This window comes from Brienomyrus brachyistius, chromosome 7 (genome assembly GCF_023856365.1).
Source record: "Brienomyrus brachyistius isolate T26 chromosome 7, BBRACH_0.4, whole genome shotgun sequence".
Classification (NCBI taxonomy): Eukaryota; Metazoa; Chordata; class Actinopteri; order Osteoglossiformes; family Mormyridae; genus Brienomyrus; species Brienomyrus brachyistius.
In genome coordinates this window covers 5,565,410-5,584,039 of record NC_064539.1, presented here as the reverse complement: position 1 = coordinate 5,584,039, position 18,630 = coordinate 5,565,410, and the positions used below count along the sequence as shown (strand labels likewise).

General features: G+C 44.5%; 1 protein-coding gene across 2 annotated transcripts in view; it reads left to right on the top strand.

Moving 5' to 3' along the window:
- Nucleotides 1-233: 233 nt before the first annotated feature.
- Nucleotides 234-18,630, top strand: part of nup214 (nucleoporin 214) — a 45,895-nt gene continuing 27,498 nt past the window's right edge. For both annotated transcript variants that reach the window (XM_049019683.1, XM_049019682.1), the window contains exons 1-23: nt 234-424; nt 756-951; nt 1,246-1,397; nt 1,545-1,743; nt 2,112-2,182; nt 2,268-2,331; nt 2,459-2,562; nt 5,174-5,280; nt 5,385-5,451; nt 5,838-5,964; nt 6,486-6,644; nt 7,389-7,839; nt 7,937-8,079; nt 9,073-9,188; nt 9,269-9,352; nt 10,562-10,711; nt 11,826-11,984; nt 12,194-12,297; nt 12,439-12,621; nt 12,704-12,789; nt 13,177-13,260; nt 13,370-13,636; nt 17,631-17,792. In XM_049019683.1, coding sequence (XP_048875640.1) covers nt 383-424; nt 756-951; nt 1,246-1,397; nt 1,545-1,743; nt 2,112-2,182; nt 2,268-2,331; nt 2,459-2,562; nt 5,174-5,280; nt 5,385-5,451; nt 5,838-5,964; nt 6,486-6,644; nt 7,389-7,839; nt 7,937-8,079; nt 9,073-9,188; nt 9,269-9,352; nt 10,562-10,711; nt 11,826-11,984; nt 12,194-12,297; nt 12,439-12,621; nt 12,704-12,789; nt 13,177-13,260; nt 13,370-13,636; nt 17,631-17,792 — 3,277 coding nt within the window. In that variant the 5' untranslated portion in view covers nt 234-382. The remainder of the gene's footprint in view (nt 425-755; nt 952-1,245; nt 1,398-1,544; nt 1,744-2,111; nt 2,183-2,267; nt 2,332-2,458; nt 2,563-5,173; nt 5,281-5,384; nt 5,452-5,837; nt 5,965-6,485; nt 6,645-7,388; nt 7,840-7,936; nt 8,080-9,072; nt 9,189-9,268; nt 9,353-10,561; nt 10,712-11,825; nt 11,985-12,193; nt 12,298-12,438; nt 12,622-12,703; nt 12,790-13,176; nt 13,261-13,369; nt 13,637-17,630; nt 17,793-18,630) is intronic.

The window sequence follows — 18,630 nt, the reverse complement described above, 5'->3', positions numbered from 1 at the left end:
CAAGTTCTGAGACTTTGAAACAAAACACGAATACAGTGAGTACCTTGGAAGGCTGCTCATACTGTTGTGAATAGCACATTTAATATTTGTTGTTTTTTCTTCTGTGGGACTTGTACGCCTGATTAATTTGTGTCTAGGGCACTGCGTATTTCGTATCCTACTCACAGCTCGGCGATCGACTGCGCTGCCTTGCTTTCAGACGGCTATGACGGAGTCGAACGTACGACGAGACGTAACGTCATATGTCATCGCCGCGAAATGTAGCTTAACCTACGTACGCTTCTAAAGTGCGGGCAAAGCGTGCGTTTGTTCTCAAGTTCTTTTATTACTGTATTTTAGTACACTTGTTTCCTTTAACGGAAGTTGAGCCTCTTTATTCGAGATGAGTGACGATCCGGACTCTGTCCCCGAAAGGGACATGAAGGTAGTTTAATAAAATAGGAGCGAAAATTTGCTTTCGTTAGAGCGCTGTTTATCAGCGTCATATCCCTCGCGCTTCTTTCACAGCTGTGATAATGTGATAAACAAACTGTTTAGACGGTTGTGTAATGTTGCATGTTTCTAGATATAATACTGATGTGTTGTTTGGCTGCACTTGATTGTTTGTTACGTTATTATGAGCTGTTAGGTGGCCGAGTAAGGTTCTCTTGCAGCAATTTTTTTTCAATCAGGCAGAGGAAGACTTTAGCGGACCATTCGAAGTGTGTGTGACTTTGTATGAAATGTCTCCGACGTCTGCCTTCCGTTTTTCGCAGTACTTTCAGTTTCGGCAAATGAAGAAAATCCGCGTCTTCGACTCCCCCGAGGAGCTGCCGAAGGAGAGGTCCAACCTGCTTGCCGTTTCTAATAAGTTCGGCCTGACGTTCGTGGGCCGGGACAGGACATTTAAAGTGTTCCTGACCCGTAACATCTTGGCCGCTAATAAAGTAGAGGGCAATCCTAACGAAATAGGTAAAGTAACGTCGTGAGATATGCCACACACCTGGAAAATAAACCTTTTGATTTCAAGTCCCTCAAAAGCATTTGCTAAATGGAAGAATTGTACATTTGTTTAATAGTCCTAGTCAGTACCGGTCCTAGCCAGTGCGGTGCCCTCCATCAGATGTAAAATAGCCTGTATCGCCTGTAAGATTGACTGGTGCTGGTCCTACATTATCATCTCATCAGGTGACACTCAGAACCACCTAGACTGAGTCTGACCCCCTTAAACTGGTGCATCCTTTCTCTCTTGTCTGTTCATCCCAGTCGAAGGAGTAAAATCGCTGAAGGTCACTGTTGAGTTGCCCATGCACAACCTGGCCCTTAGCAGCGACGAACTCACTCTTGCCATCTGTGGGATGTCTGACGAACGTGGCCTCCTGCTCTCCTTCTATGATGTCCGGACATTATTTAATGAGGTATCTGCCCCTGAGTGAACTTGGCTTGTTATAATACTTAATTTGTTAGTCTGTGTTATTTTTCTAGTGTTACTCTGAATGATATTCTCTGGTACTGACTGACTAATCCCGAACCACAGTCACACACCACTGTCCCTGCATCTTCAGGCTCGACCTGAGAAGTTGCCATTCGCCTCCTTTGCGCCGGTCACCAGTACAGGAGCCTTGGTGCAGGACCTGAAGTGGAACCCGGTACAGGCCTCTGTACTGGCCGCCTGTCTCTCAGATGGCAGTATGATGGTACTGGAGGTCACAGATAAGGTCACGGTGCAGGCCAAGCTGCCTGCTTCTGTGGGCATTACCTGTGGTAAGCACTGGGTGGCGCTCTGTACCGCTCACCATGTCCATTTGTGAATGTTTTCATAAATAGATAAAAGTGATTCAATAACAGGCTTTTAGTCTTGGTTCTCTCCAGACTCTGTGTTGTGTAGTAGTATTAAAACATACCTAATACTGTCTGTTTTCATTTATGTTCTTTTGCCATTAGTACCCTAGTGACCAAAACTGGAAACACTTCCAATTTTCAGATTGCCGAATTTTATTAATCTGTTGCTCCAGTTTCAGCAGCTAGTATATGTTTATACACTATCAGTGAGTTTCAGGTATTCTCATAGTTGTCCTTTGTATGGGAAAATATGAATTTTTTTTTTTGGTTGTCCCCTCCCTCCAATGCAGTTTGTTGGAGTCCCAAAGGAAAGCAGGTGGCTGCAGGAAAGCTAAACGCCACGGTGATCCAGTACACCCCCGTGAGTTTGAGCGAATGCCTTTGGCATGATGGGGAGCTCGTCTTCCGCGGTGATCTCACTGTGTCCCTCCTTCGTGTTCATACAGAGTCTCCAAGAGAAGAAAGTCATCCCCTGTCCAAATTTCTACAGCTCGGACAACCCAGTCAAAGGTATGTTTCATTCGCTAGTGATGGAGCTGGCGTGGCAGTGCTGTGAAGTACAGGAATACCTGAGCTTCGGGTCCTGTGTTGCTTGACTGGGTGTACTGATGCCCCTCCCCCACTGTCACATGCTCAGTGCTGGACATCCTGTGGCTCAGCACCTATGTCTTCGCTGTGGTGTACGCAGCAGCCGATGGCTCTCTGGAGACGCCCCCAGAGCTGGTGGTGGTGTCCCTTCCCGTGAGTACTGACCACGCCCTGGTCCTGCCCCCCTCATTCTCGCTCCCTGCTGACCTTAGTGCATTGCCTGCTCACACTGAAATATTTCACATGGTGAGTTACTCAAATAAGTATCAGCAAGAGATTGCATTGATTGAAGGAAATATTAAACCTGACTATGTTGAAGTTTATGACGAGATACATTTAAGAAAAAAAATCTGGAGAGAAACCAAAAAGCCATTTCGTTTTGCAAGTGTTTACACGAACCCTCCTGGGGTCTAGGGTAGGGAACACACTTTCACTGACTGGGGCATGGTCACATTTCATTCAATATCATAAACTTAATTCATGGCAAATTATTTCTTGTATATCTTTTTTGGCATTAAACTATGTGAAGTTTGTAATTTGACATCAAATTATAGACATTGCAAAATGCAGTTTGAAACACTTGCAGAAACATTATAAAAGTACATAGTAAGCAATGGTGGCAGTTTTTGATCCCAGATATCTGATCACCAAAGTCTTGGCTACATGAAGATGAGTAAATGGTGCAGTTCATTGAATATGTAGGAGCTTTCATGTGTATGAATGAGCCATTCACAGCCACATCCCCCCACCCCCTTTTATGGCACTGATGGGGATGCATCTGGATCGCATTTCACCGTTGCGTTGTACATCAAATTACCATGCGAATGCCATTTGAATACGCGGAAATGCGGCTATTTATAATGCGATTAGCGATCTTCAGGTGAGGGCGGCGCTACACGCCCCTGATGCAGGTAAAACAAAGTAAGGTGACATGGTTTACTTTTTTGCCGATTTTAACCTAATTTTAAAAACCTTAATACTTCCGACAATCGACGTTTTGAAAAGACGGATTACCGATTTAGTCTGCGTTTTTTTTCCATACTATAAAATTTCGGCGAGTTATGAACTGAATTGCATGAGAAAGATGCGCAGCATCGCCGGCGATGCCGTCGACCCCAGAGGGTTAATGTGCCAGTACATATAGGAAGGACTTCCATGTAAACAAATATGACATGGTACCAGTACGCTGGTGAAACCAGTACACTTTGTTGATGGACAGTTGAAATTATTTTAAGATTAAGTTAACATGAAGTAAAATAAGCTTACAGCACTGTGCAGAGGTCTTAAGCAGTCAAAGACAATGTTTAAGGCTGTAATTAGTGCATCTCAGAAAAAAAAACATGCAAATTAACGGTAACGCAATAAAGAAAAATTAAACAAGAATTTCTTCTTTACTCCAAAAAGCCACTGATGGCTTCTGTTGCCAAATCTCTCCTCAGCGGCGCCTCAGCCATTCCATGTATTTGTTACATTTTACTTACAGCTCAATTAACTAATTTAATCATAGGGATGGACTGATTCACATTTTTTCAGTTCTGATCCAATTCTGATACTCTTCTGCTGATACTGAGACAGAATCCTATACAAGAGCTTTTTACTTATGTATTTATCATGCTAAAATACTAGTCTATGCTTTATACGTTAACATTTTTAAACTAGTAAATACAGATTAAAAAAATGTTTCCCAGAATATTTTTAATTAGGCTACCATTTAGAAACACACATAACGTGTGCTTCCGCCTTGTTTGTACATCTGGTTTTCCGCATTTTTGACGCATTTGCAGTCCAATTTTGAATAGCTTCCAAGCAAGTGATGAAAGCTTAACAAGCCCCACAGTTTTTCTCCCGCTGGCAACAGCGTCACTTACACTTGGCTGCAATTGCAGCCCCTCGTGTATCACGAGCTGTAGCGAGCGCACAAAGCTGCCCAATCTAGAGACTCCCAAACCATCCATTGCTTTCTTCATATTACTCGCGTCGTCTCGCACAGTTACATGTGCTTTGTTGAGTGGGATTTTCCATGGAATGCTACTCCTACCAGTCAGGCCTTTGTTTTTACAAAGATTGCAAATCACTGTGCTACTAGTTGTTGTTAAAAGCGTAAACTAACCCCAGATCGTCACCCTCTTCTCTGACGTTCTTACACTCCTCATGCTGCAGAGGGTTTGCGTATGACATCGCAGCAGGTGAAAGTCACTGCACTCACACCTACTGAGTGCCAAAAAAAGAGAGGCAGTGTTAGTGATCATCTTGAATTCTGCAAAAAAAAGTGTCTAAAATGGGAAAGAGCTGTTGGGCGATTTGATTGTACAAAGTCGGTAAAGTATGACTGGTACCCGATCTGTCAGATAGGTCTGGATCAACGCCGATACTGATCCAAATATTGGATCAATGCATCTCTACTTGGTTAAATGACTCAGTCAGGTATTGATTAGCCACATATGGTGGGGTTAGGGTTGAGTCAAAAAACACATTGGTGATTGGACTGATGTTGCAAAAATGGGTGATTTATTATTTTTAGGAGAGGATTTGAAATACAACAGTTTTACACCAGTATAAAGATCATTACAACATTGTTTTCTTGGCTCTAACACTGTACTGTATATTTAGCTGTTCTTGTACTGCAGCTTTATTGGAGAATTATTTGGAGAATTTTGTTTCAAAAATAAACAATTGCAGCTCTCATATTGCATTTATGCCTGACAGCTTAGTTCGCTTCACCGCCCCTGTCTCGACAGTCTCCCTCTTCCTGTTTCCCATCCAGAAAAAAGACGAGAAGAGAGAGGAGCGATACTTGAACTTCAACGACCTGGTTTATGGCGCCTGTACTGAGAGACAGCATCACTACTTCCTCAGCCACGTCGAGGACTGGTGAGGCTTAGCTAAAGCAACACGCCGGCTGAGTTTGAGAGGGGTTGTGGTGCTGTTCTGCGATTGACTCGCTGGGTCTTACTCTGTTTTTCCTTGTCTGACAGGGATATCGTCCTGGCTGCATCTGCTGGTTCTATAGAAGTCAGCATCATCGCCAAACAGGAAGACAAGGTACCGCACAGTGTGTAACCTCTGGGTGGGCTAAAAGAGCCTCATATAGGGCAGGCAGATAAAGAAGCCTTCCTCCTTAAGTATGTGGTGGTCTGACTGCAGTGGTTTGCACAGCAAGAGGAAGATTGCCCAGCAACTGGACAGAACTTCTTAAAAAGGAAGAAAGGAGAGTCTTACTGGAGTAACCTAATGAATTATTTCTCACAATGTGTTCTTCAAATGTAGCTGGGAGATGGCAATTAATGGTTTTACACAGTAACCGCACAATAGTACCTCAGAGACATTAAAATTTCTTTCATTTGTTTAAATTAAACTAAGACAAACTGCCCATTTGCTTATTTAATGCTTATAATGATTTGCTTAAAGATGTCTGCCTTTTCTCTTAGACAAACTGGGAACTGTGGTTGCTGGAGGACGCAAGCAGGGCAGAACTGCCCGTCACGCTAAACAATGATGACACCCTGCCTGTAGGGGTCGCTATTGACTATACCAACCAGGACGAAATCCGCATCAGTGAGTGTCACCTTCAGTCCCGGGGTATTGGGCTGTGGGTGGGTGGAGGGTGTAGTTCTTGCCTGGAGGGTGCAGATGCACCTTTGTCTCCTGGTCCATTTATGCTTTGTTAGCCTAATTGGCTTCTGTCCTGAAATGTACACAAGTCTTTGCCACAGACAAATATGGTCACTAAATGTATTATGTAGTTTAAAAATACATGTTGAATCACCAGTACCTCTCAATGGTGTATATCAGTCAGGGCTGCATGCTGATTTTTTCTTACAGTGATGCTGATCTATAGCAGGGACTCACAGTCCATGTTTTTGCTCCCTCCCAGCCAGACAGTTCACATTTTTGCTCCTTCCCAGCTCCTTGCTGGTTAGTTCACATTTTGCTCCCTCCCAGTTCCAGGTAGGGAGCAAAAATGTGGACTGTGTTTGGGTTCCTGAGAACTGGATTGGGAAACGCTGATCTACAAACATTTCTTATTTTGGTGAAATTTTTAATTGCCTCATTCCCCCTGCCCACCTGCCCCGCAGGCGACGACTGCGTGTTGCCCCCAGCTCCCACACTGATGCTGCTGTCCACCGACGGTGTGCTGTGCCCTTTCTCACTGGTGAACCAGAACAAAGATGTGAAGCAGCTGTCTGTGGCTCCCGTCGCCCTCAGCCTGGAGGGGGAGCGGCTGCCCAGTCCTGGTCAGTGCCGGCCCGTCCACTTCCTGACACTCTGCAAATGCATCCTCCTCAGTGCCGTATATGATTGCATGTTGCTTGGTTTTATGATACTGCGTGATTAGCACTCATTTAAAAATAAAATCAGCCTGCCCGTCTTCCGCTGCTTATCTGGCTCTGGGTCGTGGGAGCAGCAATATAAGCAAGGATGCCCAGGTCCTTCATGGGCACCCAAACCACCTCCACAGTCTACTTTCGATGCTGAGGAGCAGCATCTCTACTTTGAGCTCTTCCCGAATGACTGAGTTCTTCAACTTATCTCGGGCTGCGCCCAGACACACTGTAGAGGAAACTCATTTCCAGAGTTGGATAATTTAGGTCCAAAGAGTGAAAGTCCAGACCGGGATTTTGTTTCAACCAACCAGTTGAATACTCTGTGACTGTGACTCTTTATGCTGAACTGGTTGATTGAAACAAAATCCCGGTCTGGACTTTCACTCTTTGGACCTAAATTACCCAACTCTACTCATTTCTGTTGCTTGTATCCACGATCTCATTCTTTTGGTCACTGCCCAAAGCTCATAACCGTAGGTCAGGGTAGGAACATAGGTTTAACAGTGAATGGAAAGCTTCACCTAGCTCAGCTCATCTTGTGGGATCTGTAATTTAGGCTTTACCCAACCAGGCCCCATTTTAAAATGTTGTGTAACACAAATATGCTGTCATGTGAGCATAACTGCTGACCTGGTCCCTTACCTGGCATTTTAGGGTCTGCCTCTCTGACCCGAGCTTCCGCCATGGTGACCACAGCAACAACGATCCCCATGGCAACCCCAGCTCCGCGGACAGCACCCCTTACCTCAGCCTTCGGTTCTGCACCAATATCTACTCTGGCCCCCTCTGCCAGCAGCCAGACGGCCTCCTCCTCCTCTTCCTCCAGCTTCTCTTTCGCACTGCCATCTCTCTCGACCGGTCCGTCCTTCTTCTCCATCCCCACCACGACAACGGTCTCCATGGGGACCAGTGGCTTTGGGACGACTGGCGTGATGGCCCCAACGAATGCGGCCTTCTCCTTCCCTGCTGCAATCAAGCCGCCCTCAGAGATGACGATGGCCCCCACCCCGACCGGCCAGCGCCTTCCAGCTTCCTCCCCGGCCGCCTCATTTAAGCCCTCCCCGGAACCTGCCGCACTGGGGGTGAAGATGAACCTCAATGGCCGGTAGGTGGTACCATTGCTTCTTCTTGCTCCTTCGCCCCTTTTCCTTTCTTCCCGTTTTCTGCTGTCCGCCTGATGTCAGGAATTCACCACCTCGCAGGTTCCTGGCCATGGACACCCCGGGACCAGCTCCCCAAGCCGCCCGGGAGTTCTCCGTCACCTCTGTCCCTAGGCCAGCCTTCTCCACCCCCCTTAACCAGTCCACCCCCGCGATGACCTCCAGCAAGCCTGCTTCCTCCTCAGGTAGATTGCTTGTGTGATTAAGATTTAATGGTTAGAAAAAAATGAGCACTAAACATACCCACAGTACTCCCGCTCTTCAGGATTGGTTACCAGTTACTCTCAGAATCAAAAATGTAAGGGCAATGATGAGGTGTGTGGCTGTACTTGGTATAATGTTGTCCAACCTCAAGTGCAAAAAAACAGAATAAACTAGTCACGGTCATTTAAAAAAAATGTTTTTTTAAAGAAAATTCTAATTTAGCATTTAATAATGTTCCAGTGTTTTCTTAAATATAGTCGCTATAAGGATAGAATATCTGGTGAGTCTCCTTACTGAAGTAGCATGTTACTGTAGAAATTGTCAACAGGGAGACCAAGGAAAATTATACTGATAAGAATCACTGCTCCGCAAGAAGTAACACGAGTTTATATATTAACGTTTAATATAACTTTGAGGCATATACAACTGTTTTTAGTTTGCCGGAACTATCTGTGCAATTACATGACAATCATAACCATGTGACCTCTCTGGACCAATAAGAAAATTAGTATTTGCCAAAGCTATGATATAAAAAGTAATAATTATCGCCTACAACTATGGGCTGGTGAGCAAGGCCTTTAACCCCCAGGTCTGTGGGTGGCCGTCTGTCAGAGCCGGCTTGCTCTCATATGCAGAGAGCAATTAGGGGGGAGGTGAAAAGAGAATTTCCCCACTGGATCAATGAAAAAGTATCTATTATTACTATTATTATTCACAGTTTATTTTAACTTTTAAGATTCAGTTTAAAATATACCTATTTCTGGATGTTTAATCTTTGATGTATTTTTCTATCAATTATATGCTTTGTAAAGCATCCTTGAGTTTGGGAAAGGCACTATATAAATAAAATAATCATGTTTTAATTGAAGCCAAAATGGCGTCCTGCGCTGCATCCTGACTTATCCTCCCAGGGTCTCTCATAAGAGTAACATTCATAAACAGCCATTTTGCTGGATCTGTGTCTCATCTCACAGCCCAGGCCCGGCCTGCTCAGAGCAGCACCATCCTCCCCCCCGCAGCCGTCCCGCAGCCAGCTGCTCCCAAGGCCATCACCCCCGCCCAGGCCGCCGGGAACAGCCCCTCCCCGCAGGTTGGCACCTTCCCCTCCAGTTTAACGTCTCTGTACTGCACGTGCCTTATTTTCTCTGACGAAGTCGTCTTCCTGCCCAGGAAACCTTGGCGGTGAAGGCCGCGGAGAAGCAGCTGCAGCCGAGGAAGGAAACTGATCCCGTCATGGCTGGCATTCTGGAAGAGGTGGGTCCCGCCCCCAACCCACAACCTTCATCTTTTAATTCCATAAAATTTCATGTTTCGTAATTTTTGTCACTGGGATGTGCTGAGACCTTTGCACACCTGTGTATGAAAATTGGAGTTACCCTCAAGGTGTGTGAGGGAGCGGCCGAACCATTTGGACCTATTTGCTCCTGAAATACTCTGTTGTTGTTAAAGATGCACCGATCTGATATTTGGATCAGTATTGGCACTGATCCGGACATATTACATGGATCGGGTATTGGCCATATGTGAAAGATCCAAGTCTGATATTTGCTTAGTTTTCTGCAGTCTGAAAAGAAGGCTCCTATTTCTTGTTAAACCTATTTGTACAATCAATCACACGTCAGCTCTTTTCCAATTTTAGATGTGATTTTTGCGGCATTCACGGCGAACGCTAGCGCTGCCACTCGGTTTTTTTGCCACTCAGTAGGTGTGAGCGCAGTGGCTTATGCCTGCTGTCATGTCATACGCAAACCCTTTGCTGTACGAGGAGCGTAAGAACATCAGATAAGAGGGTAACAATCTGGAAGTATTTTACACCTTTATTAGGCAACGTGAGTAATGTGAAAAGCGATGTATCATTTGGGAGTTGCTAGCATGGCCTGCTTTGCGCCCTCACTACAGCTCGTCATACACGAGGGGTTAAGTGTAAGTGACGCTGTTGCCAGTAGGAGAGAAGTTGTGAGGAGTTTTAAGCATTCGCCACTTGCGTATCCTTGCTTGGAAGATACTCATAGTAAACTGGAAATCCTCAGAAACCTTTTAAAACATGATGTACAAACAGGTAGAACAGTACGTTATGTACATTTCTAGTAGCCCAATTACAGATTTTTTGGCATACATTTTTCATTTGTATTTACTAATTTAAAATAATGAATGTAAGGCATAAAGTATGTGTTTGCGTGTGTGTGTGTGCGCGCCCTTGAGAGGTAAAGTGGGCTATCCCACATTTTTGACCCCTACCCCCTTTTTATTGAATATATTGAATTGGATAAGTTGTTGTTATTAAGGTATTAAGTCATACATGCATACATATATACGTTGAATGGTGTCTACCAGAGTAGAATATTTTATGGTGTGTTGTTTTTTGCTATTAGTAACAATAAGGTATGACATCTATGTAGCTGATGTAAATCGGTAATTGTCAGAGGCTGACCCCACTGCCGCTGGGCTCCCCTGCGCCCCCAGATTGCCCACTTTCAGAAGGAGCTTGATGAGCTAAAGGCTCGCGCCAGCAAAGCCGACTTCCATGTGGGCCCGGCCGAGCAGATGAAGGATCTCCGGCGGGAGGCCGAGGACCTCCACGTCTTCGCTCTCGAAATCAGGGAAACGACAGAGGTATGAGTGACCACTGCTGCCTCCTGCTGGTCAGGGTTTGACTTTTTAACCCTCTGGAGTCGACGGCATCGTCGACGATGCCGCGTATCTTTCTCATGTATTTCAGTTCATAACTCGCTGAAATGTTGTAGAAACATGAAAAAAATGCAGACTAAATCCGTAATCTGTCTTCTTTTTAAAATGTCCATTGTCACAAGTATTAAAGATTTTAAAATTAGGTTAAATCGGCAAAAAAGTAAACCATCACCTTACTTTGTTTTACCTGCATCGGGGCGTGTAGTGCCGCCCTCACCTGAAGATCGCTATTTGCATTCTAAATAGCCGCATTTCCACGCATTCAAATCGCATTCGCGTGGTAATCTGATGAACAACGCAACGGTGAAACGCGATCCATTTGCATCCCCATCAGCGCCATAAAAGGGGGGGGTGTGTGGCCTGGTGTCAATGGCTCATGCAGACACATGAAAGTTGCTACATATTCAATGAAAGGAGCCAGATATAGTGACATGATTTAGGTTTTTCTGATTTATCCAACTGAATGTTGCAACTCCACCATTTAGTCATCTTCATGTAGCCAAGACTTTGGTGATCAGATATCTGGGATCAAAACAAACTGCCACCATTGCTTACTATGTACTTTTGTAATGTTTCTGCAAGTGTTCCAAAATGCATTTTGCAATGTCTATAATTTGATGTCAAATTACAAACTTCACATAAATCTGACATGTTTACAAAGTACACTAAGATTTTAATAAGATTTTAAGAGTTTAATGCCAAAAAAGATATACAAGAAATAATGTATTTGCCATGAATTAAGTTTATGATATTGAATGAAATGTGTGAACATGCCCCAGTCAGTGAAAGTGTGTTCCCTACCCCTAGACCCCAGAGGGTTAAGTATTAAGTGGTATCTAGCATAGAAGAAAGGGTGTCAACTTGGTGTTTGGGGATCCTAGTAAAGCTGGAATAAACCAGTAACAATGAGCAATACAGATGAGTATTAATGAGTAATACAGATGAGTACTTCAGCTGAGAGAATTGCAATTGGCAGATCAGAGTCTTCAAAGGAAGCGAGGCTGTAACTGACCCAGGGATGTTTTATTTTTTGCCCTAGTCTCTCCACGGTGACATCGGATCCTTAAAGACCACTCTGCTTGAAGGCTTTGCCGGGGTCGAGGAAGGCAAAACGCAGCGCGAGCTCAGCAAGGACAGTCGTTACCTGCAGTTACTCTACCAGAAGCCGCTGGACCCACGCCGGGAGGAGCAGCTGAAGGTGAGGTCACTGGAGGGGTGGGCTTTCCAGTGAAACAGCCTACAGTTTGAAAATCTGGATGGTATAGCTGATGTGATAAGGCTTTCTCAAGCTCAATGTGGACGGGTCTTCAACACTGTCATCTCAAATCCTGCAATTATCCTGCCCACTATAGATGGGCGAGGCCTGTTCTCCACTGCAGGTGTCAGTGTGTTAATGTGTCTCTACAGGAAATCCGGAGGCTATACCAGTATGTGAAATTCTCAGTGGATGACGTCAGTGACATGTTGGACCTGGAGTGGGAGAGGCACTTGGAGAATAAGAAAAGGCAGAGGTAAGAAGATCACGTGACTTACGAGGCCTGATTATAGCTAATGGAGGTTCAGAGTGGGGTTTGGATCCCATGACTGACCCCCCTGGAGTGGACGAGGCATGGGGGGGTGTCCCGTTGTGTAAACGGCTGTCCCCTCTGCAGGCACCTGATTGTCCCCGGGCGTGAGGCTCTGTTCACCACCTTGGCCAACAACCTGGACATCATCAACCAGCAGCAACGCAAGCTGGACTCGCTGGTCAAGGATCTGCAGGCCCTGAGGCTGTACAACAAAACAGCCAGCAGCAATTGGAGCATGCCCCGGCCCGCCCCGCCGTCCCAGCAGGGGTAAAGGGTTGGGGGGTGTGGCATAGCAGCATCTTAAAACTTAATGCTGGTGATGGTCCTGACTGGTTTGTGCTTTTTCCAGCCTGGACAGTGAACTGGAGAGTCTGAGAGAGACACTGTTGAAAGCCAGGCTGGAGTCTCCGCCCAAGGCTACCTCCGAATCACAAGGTATCGTCACCTTTCTGATGCGCGCACATGTACACATGTTTGTATTCATATCTTTGTGTGGACAGTGACAACCTCAATCTCCAACCAGCTCTAACCTTAACCATAAGTAACCAAACAAAATACGACTTTTTTTTAGTTTTTTAATTGTCACAGATCTTTATAAAACTGAATTTTCCCTTGTAGGGACCAAAAAAAATAATGGTCCCCACAATGTCAAAATAACAGGTTTTTATCACATTGTGGGGACATTTGGTCCTCACGATGTAATGTGTACATAACGCACATGCACAGCCAAATTGGAGAGTAGAATGGATATTAGGGCATCTGGAGGAGATGCGCTGTGTGCTTGTTCACTCATGAGCAGCACGTTCCCTTCTCTGTCTGCAGTGAAAATGTCTCCAGCAAAGCAGCATCAGCTCCGGAACTTCCTGTCCAAGAGACAGACGCCTCCGGTGCGCTCCACCGCTCCAGGTAACCTGCCTGTCGTCCACCCCCCCCCCAACCTCTTTGGGTTTCTTATGCATTTGGCTTGAAGGTCATAATTCATTCACTGGATCACCCCCTCCACCATTCCCCGCAGCCAACCTGTCGCGGTCGGCCTTCCTTTCTCCGAATTACTACGAGGGCCTGGACGACGGCAGCTCCACCTCCTCCCTTTCGCAGGCGCTGGACCCTGAGGACTCTCGGCCACTGGAGGAGGAGGTTACCGTGGTGCCTCCCGCACTGGCCACGGCCCGCCACCCCGCCGTAGTCCGCACCTCGTCCGTACAGCCCGGCTTTGGGATTCAGGGCCCCCCTTTCGGCAAAGCGCCCGCAGGCTTCAGCTCCATCGTGGGCCCCCCCCTCGGTCAGTATCCGGGTTCGTTGTGGTAATTCTGTACGGTGTGAAGCTACTGTGGTTCACACGGTTTGTCCAGATGTATTTGTGGTCATACAGCAGAGTGGAGCTGAGATATGCAGTGACAAGATTCGAAGAACTTGAAATTCCTTTATGGGCAGGGATTGTTTTGTGCTGGCGCGATATCATTGTTTTAAGTCTGACCAGTTTAACCAGTTCTGGTTACTGGTTCTGGTTGCCCTGTTATTGAGGTTGGAGGACTGATAGGCAGAGATTTTATGCGCATTTGCGCTGATATGAGAAGAAATTACCGTGCATTTTAACCTCCATCCTGCAAATGAAGTACGAATTGACATATAAAGGTAAAAATGAACAATAATTTCTTGTCATATGGGCCCAACTGCACATTTAAATATGTATGCATTCACGCTGGTAGAGCAATCTTGCTGCACGTATCGCTTTTAAAGGTGAATGCGTACTTGTGTACTAGTTATTTCAATCCCTGGTTAACGGTCTGGGTGTAATAGTCACTCTCAACCAGTTTTATTGTGGTTTGATTTAATATAGTTTTTATTTTTATATTTCCATTTGAAATTTTGTTTTAAGTAGTTTTCAGTGTACAATCGCCCCAATTGTCGTTCCAATATATCACGGGACCGGCATAACAAATCAAATGGGAATTTCTCTGGAGTTTTTCAAAAGCCATAGATGACCTATAAAGAGGCCAGCAGGTGACACAAATGGTACAGTAATTCTTAAATGCATAAAATAAGTGCAGTGGTGGTTAGGAGGAGCGCACCCCCTCGTTTGTCACACAGTGATCTCCGTAATCTTTGTATCTTGCATTTCTTGGGTTTTGACAACCGAATAGGTTTTTCCATATTGCAGGGGGGTCTAACCTCCGCATTGTGGAAAGTCCATGGAGATTATTTTTCTTATAGATAAATATTTTTTAGTTTTGTTTTGGTTTAGTAGTTTTTGACGTAGACTAAACATTTTACAGCTGTTTTGTGTGTCTGATCATTTCCTAACTATAATTGAGTAATCTGTTTTGATCTGATTATTCATCAAGTAATTTATATATTGCAGTCGGGTTGCAGCAGTAACCAACCGAACATTGCAGGGTGTACACTCAGTTGCACATAGTCATTTTTAGGTACTTCGATTCAAGTTGCGTGTTTTTGGACAGTGGAAGGAAACCAGCAGATCAACCGAAAAACCACACACAGGGTAAACATGCAAACTCCACACGCACATCGGGGATGTGCAGTGACAGCGCTACCCACTGCGCCTCCATGCCACCCTCAGCTCGAGCAGTGTGTGATGTTAATATTCCCGTGGCATTTCTTGCATATGCACTTGTCACATTGCAAGGGCCGCAATAGTCTGCTGGGTTGAGATCATCAATAAGTTGCACTAAAACATTTTTTTTCTCTCGTCATAGAAAACAAAATTTAGCAAACTTAGCATTTCAATGACGGTTCCATATCAATAGAGTCTAATGTGTTAAGTCTAAAGTTTACCACCACTGCTTCTGCATGTGCTTTGCAGGCGCTCTTAGACAATTCTAATCAAGGTTGTCCTTACATTTGGACTCGATCATAGACAGTGTGGTACGTTTAAACAAATTGTCAAGAACGAGAAAAGCACACGAGAGCTGGTTAAAAAATGTTGTAATTAAGACGGGGCGATTTATAATGACAATGATATCGATGTGCAAAATGCTTGATAATATTTCTATATAATTTAAGATAAAGCATGTCACTGGTGATATGCTTTGCATTGCAAAATTAGCTCATTGACTATTTGGCTGGACTGGCAGTGCAGCGCAATCGTAAAACGATTCGTGAAAACGGGGGTATTTATTGAACAAAAAACAATGCAGTAGGGCAGACGACAAACAAAACTTTAGAAAAAGGGCAACTCACTGGGTGAGCCAATAAGTCCGAAGGAGCTGGTTCAATAAGGGTAATACGACAAAATCTAGAATTTTAAGTCCACTGTAAAATTCAGTCCATGAGAAATCCATCCATCCATTTTCCAAACCGCTTATCCTACTGGGTCGTGGGGGGGTTCGGAGCCTATCCCAGAAGCAATGGGCACGAGGCAGGGAACAACCAAGGATGGGGGGCCAGCCCATCGCAGGGCACACTCACACACCATTCACTCCTAGGGGCATTTTAGCAAGTCCAATTAGCCTCAGCATGTCTTTGGACTGTGGGGGGAAACCGGAGTACCCGGAGGAAACCCCACAACGACATGGGACAAACATGCAAACTCCGCACATGTGACCCAGGTGGAGACTCGAACCCGGATCGCAGAGGTGTGAAGCAACAGTGCTAACCACTGTACCACCATGCCGCCCCCATGCGAAATCCCAACTGTAATAATCCACAGAGAATTAAGAAAGGATTGGAAGAATGCGGCCGTGTATTTCAGCAATGACTAAAATAACCTGTTCACCTTCTGTATCAGACATGCAAAATACTGTTTGGTGCGGGTGACACTTGATTTCCTTTTCTGCATGCTTTGAGCCCTTTTATGAATAGAGAGCTCCACCTAGTGGGGTCAGAGAATAGAACAAATTGTTCCTGAAGCATCATTTTGGCCATCATTTCTATGTGGCAAGTGTTTGTTATGACAAACGTTTAAAAAAAAAAAAAAAATCAACCTTTAAACTGGAGAGAAGTAATGACTTATCGTGATAACCAGCGATATCGACCAATATGAACATTTTTATCGGGATAACGTTTTTCTCCAGCCCTATTTGTAATCGATAGACACAATTTTGAGCAAAGCAGGTGATTTGCTGCCTCTGCTTTCTGTACACTGGTACTACTCATATACTCGTATAGTTAATTTTCATTTCCTTTATATCACATATATAACACACATAACTTATAAAATATCACAAGGTTATTTCTTTCAGCCCTAAACCATATAATACTTTTATGAATTATTTACCGTATTATGTAAGCTGATTTGGTTAAGCGATGGGTCTAATCTGTAGCAGCAATTTTGACTCGTTTTAATAATTTTAAATGAATATAATGACAGACAGGCTAGGCTACTCCAAGAGGCTGCATGGTACTTATTTGGGTTTGGGTTGGTCCGTCAAACCCGAATGTCTTCTAAGACGTATTTGCATTGCAGTCATGCTGTGATGATATTTAAGTCCTGCAGCCCTGACCGCAGGTTCAGAAGCAATATTTTTATAGTTTTTGTTTAGTTGTAATTTTATTTTGTTGTGTTATTTCAGTTTACAAAAATGTTTTCTTGGTTTTAGATTTAGTTAATGACAATTACTTTGCTCTCATCCAGTTTATTCATGTTCATTTATAAGATGATACCATTAGTGTTAATACCTAATACTAATTCTGTGTCAATATGTGGTAATCTGTAACATCCACTCGGGTCGATTCTCCTATGAGCGCAAGTCAAAAAAGCTTGTAGCTGCACAAATTTTTCTCTTAAGTGCATTCTTTCGTTGACTTAAGTCTGTGGTTTACGTATGGGTAGGCTTGATACGCACTCTAGGTGGAGAAACGATAAAACATAAATCACAGTGCATTTTCCCTTTTGGAAAATGGTTTAGGAATCATTAGTTACATTTTATATAATTTTAGTATACATAAGGTAATATTGATTGCGCGGCACAAAATAGTGTTTTGAATTTCACATTTTGTTTTTGCTGAATTTTCATGTCAGTGATAATTGTGTGAATGAAATATAGGCATAGCAGGGTACCACCATGCTCTCATTTTCAGAATAAAAGTTTCTGCAGATTTCATTTAGGTTTACGTAAATTAGAGTCCATGTTCCATGCTTTGCTTGTTGCCAAAATTATTGAAGACATTAACCCCCTTTATGTATTAATTCAACCTTTTAACTTGGACGCACGCAGCTTCTTGTGCAGATTTTTGTCTTAAGTGCTTGATGTGAAAGTAGACCCCTATGTGAATAGTTCCTGTCCCCAATCCCCTGCCCCCTCATCTCATTCTAGGCAACGAGATTAATCTGGGTGGAGCAGATAGCACAGCATTTGCCACCAAGACGGTGAAGCACGGGGCCCCACCCACGGAGAAGACGACACCCGTCACTGTGCCCCCCCAGCAGGCGGCTGCGAACGCCGCCCTGCGCAGGCAGATGGCCAATCAAAAACCAGGTATCTGCGCGGAGGTGATACTGTGGAGTCTCAGTAGTTTCCCTTCTCCATTTAAAAACTAGTGCAGTTTTAGTCTCATAGTTGTAATTTTGTGCCACTTTGCCGCAGCTCAGTGTGATATTTCAGTTAAAACCTCATTTGCATCTACGCAGGAAGTGCCGCCAGTAAGGCAACAAACGGGCTAACATTCCGCCAGCAGACATCACTACCCTGAGCCTGTACCATGCTCTGCGTTTACCCTGCATGCCCGTGCTGATTCGCACTGCCATGCTTGTTTATTATATCGACTTCGGTTATTCGGATGTTAACATTTTCACTTTTGCGCTTTTGTAGCAGTCCTGCACTTGAGTATCATCTTCTCAGTGAAGGTTTGAACAGTGTGAGGGCACAGATTGCATGGCTGGTGGTGGGAATAGACAGCCCAGCTAGGGGACGGCTCGGTCACAGACACACACCGTTAGTTAATCAGTTAATGTACCGCACACAATGCCAGCCTGCTGGGGAAGAGCTGAACGGCATGAGCTACGGAAGGTTAATCACTGCTTTTTGTCCAATTCTTCCTATGGGTCTGAACCCCCATGGGTTTTTTGCGTGGGGAGGAAAGGTGCCTTGAATCTGTAGACTGTCTTAAAGCTCTAGTACCTTTTCCTCTCAGAAGATGTTTTTTTTTTTTTTTTTTTTTAAAAACAAAATCCGGTGTAGGTTCATGGTTCAGTGCAGTAGAACTTATTTTGAATTTATTAAAACGACAAACACAATTAGGAACTCTTGTAAACCAGTGGCATTTGTTGATGGTTTTGTTGGACACATACTCATTTGCACATTGTAAAATTTAAAT